We start from the raw sequence: 1,603 nt of genomic DNA, 5'->3' as shown, positions 1-1,603 counted from the left end.
TCTTCGACACAGAGTTTGTCAACCTCTACGACCACTTCAACATGTTCACGGGCAAGTTCTACTGCTACGTCCCCGGGATCTACTACTTCAGCCTCAATGTGCACACCTGGAACCAGAAGGAGACGTACCTGCACATCATGCGCAACGGGGCGGAGGTGGTGATCCTCTACGCCCAGGTGAGCGACCGCAGCATCATGCAGAGCCAGAGTGTCATGCTGGAGCTGCAGGAGCAGGACGAGGTCTGGGTGCGGCTCTACAAGGGTGAGCGCGAGAACGCCGTCTTCAACGACACTTACATCACCTTCAGCGGCCACCTCATCAAGTACAGCGGGGAACCCTGAGCACCCGCTCCCCTGCCCCTTGGATGGGTGTCCGAGGAGCTGCCGCAGCCCCCTCGCCCCAGGTGTGCCCCCCACCGTTAAGCCATTAACCCTGCCCTGTGCCACCACCCCAGCAGCTGTGTGAGTGTGTGAATGCTCTCCCCCAGCTCCTCGAGGCCGATCAGATGCACCTGGAGGGGCCAGAGCCATTTCCAGCCTCTGCTGCATTTGTGAGCAGGGGAGCAGCCGCTGGCCAGGCGGGCAGGGAGCTCACCACTCCCCTCCGCAATGCCTGCTGCAGTGCTGGGTTTGCTGGGGCGCAGGCGTTTGTGGTGCTGGCTGCGGGCCACCAGCCAAACAGGCTCAACGGCCAGTGCTCCGGTGTGAGGCAGTGCAGACATGTGCGCCGTGTCCCTCCCTTGCCCTGCTCGTGCTGTGCTGTCCTCTGCAGGCTCCTTCTCCTGGAAAAGGGTGGAGGGTGCTCAGCATCCAGCAGGAAAGGCAATAAAACCACTAAGGGCCCCTCCTTCCTCCTGCAGAGCCGGTCCCAGCAGCGCGAGGCTGCAGCACAATGCTGGTACCCTCTGCGCTCTCACTTCCCCTGTGCTCCCACATCAGTCCCCTCAGCAAGTCCCCATCACAGTCGCCCCCATCGCTCTGCCCGGTGCCGGCGCTGCTGCAGAGGGGCTGGCTCCCACCAGCAGCCCTGGGCACAGGGCCTTCAGCCTCAGCCGCTTCCTCCTCCGATATCTGCGGGCCAGGCTTTGTATTTTTGTAGCTCCAATATCAGGGCAGGCCTGGGGCAGCATGGCCCCTGCTCTCTGCACAGCTTGTGACCACATTAAACACCACGACTGCGACTCCTACCCACGCTTTCCATGCGTCCTCTTGCTTTGTGGAGGCTCCGAGTGGCTGGGGGCAGGTCCCCCCTCCAGGGGTGCAGGGGGTCCCCAGGAGCTGTGGGCTGGTGCAGCGCTGCCGAGCTGGTGGTGGGACGGGAAGGGAAGCACAGAGGGTCCCTGGAGAGCCAGGGAGACCTGGGCCGGGCTCTGCAAGGGCCGACTGCTCCCCAAGGACCTGGGAGCTGGGCGCAGCCCCGGCAGCCCGCGAGCAGGGCGAGCTGGGGTGGTGGCAGTCAGGTTTACCAAGAGTCTTTTTTTTTAGAGCCATGGGGATGAGGCAGGTCCGAGATCACGTTGGGAAGCTGGCAGATGGGGGCTGGATCGGTGGATCCACAGCTGGGTAGAGCAGGGCTGTGGCTGGAGACCAGCATCCCCCAGCAC

General features: G+C 63.4%; 1 protein-coding gene across 1 annotated transcript; it reads left to right on the top strand.

Annotated features, from left to right (window-relative positions):
• Positions 1-2: 2 nt before the first annotated feature.
• LOC104468551 (complement C1q tumor necrosis factor-related protein 1-like) lies at positions 3-341 on the top strand (the record flags this gene model as incomplete). The annotated part of the gene is made up of 1 exon (XM_010082733.1): positions 3-341. A coding segment is annotated over one exon (339 nt), but the record flags the coding sequence as incomplete, so codon positions are not given.
• Between the last annotated feature and the right edge of the window lie 1,262 nt (positions 342-1,603).

This window comes from Pterocles gutturalis, unplaced genomic scaffold, assembly GCF_000699245.1.
Source record: "Pterocles gutturalis isolate BGI_N339 unplaced genomic scaffold, ASM69924v1 scaffold2025, whole genome shotgun sequence".
NCBI lineage: Eukaryota > Metazoa > Chordata > Aves > Pterocliformes > Pteroclidae > Pterocles > Pterocles gutturalis.
Note: the sequence above shows the minus strand (reverse complement) of the source record. Positions and strands in the feature narration are given on the sequence as shown.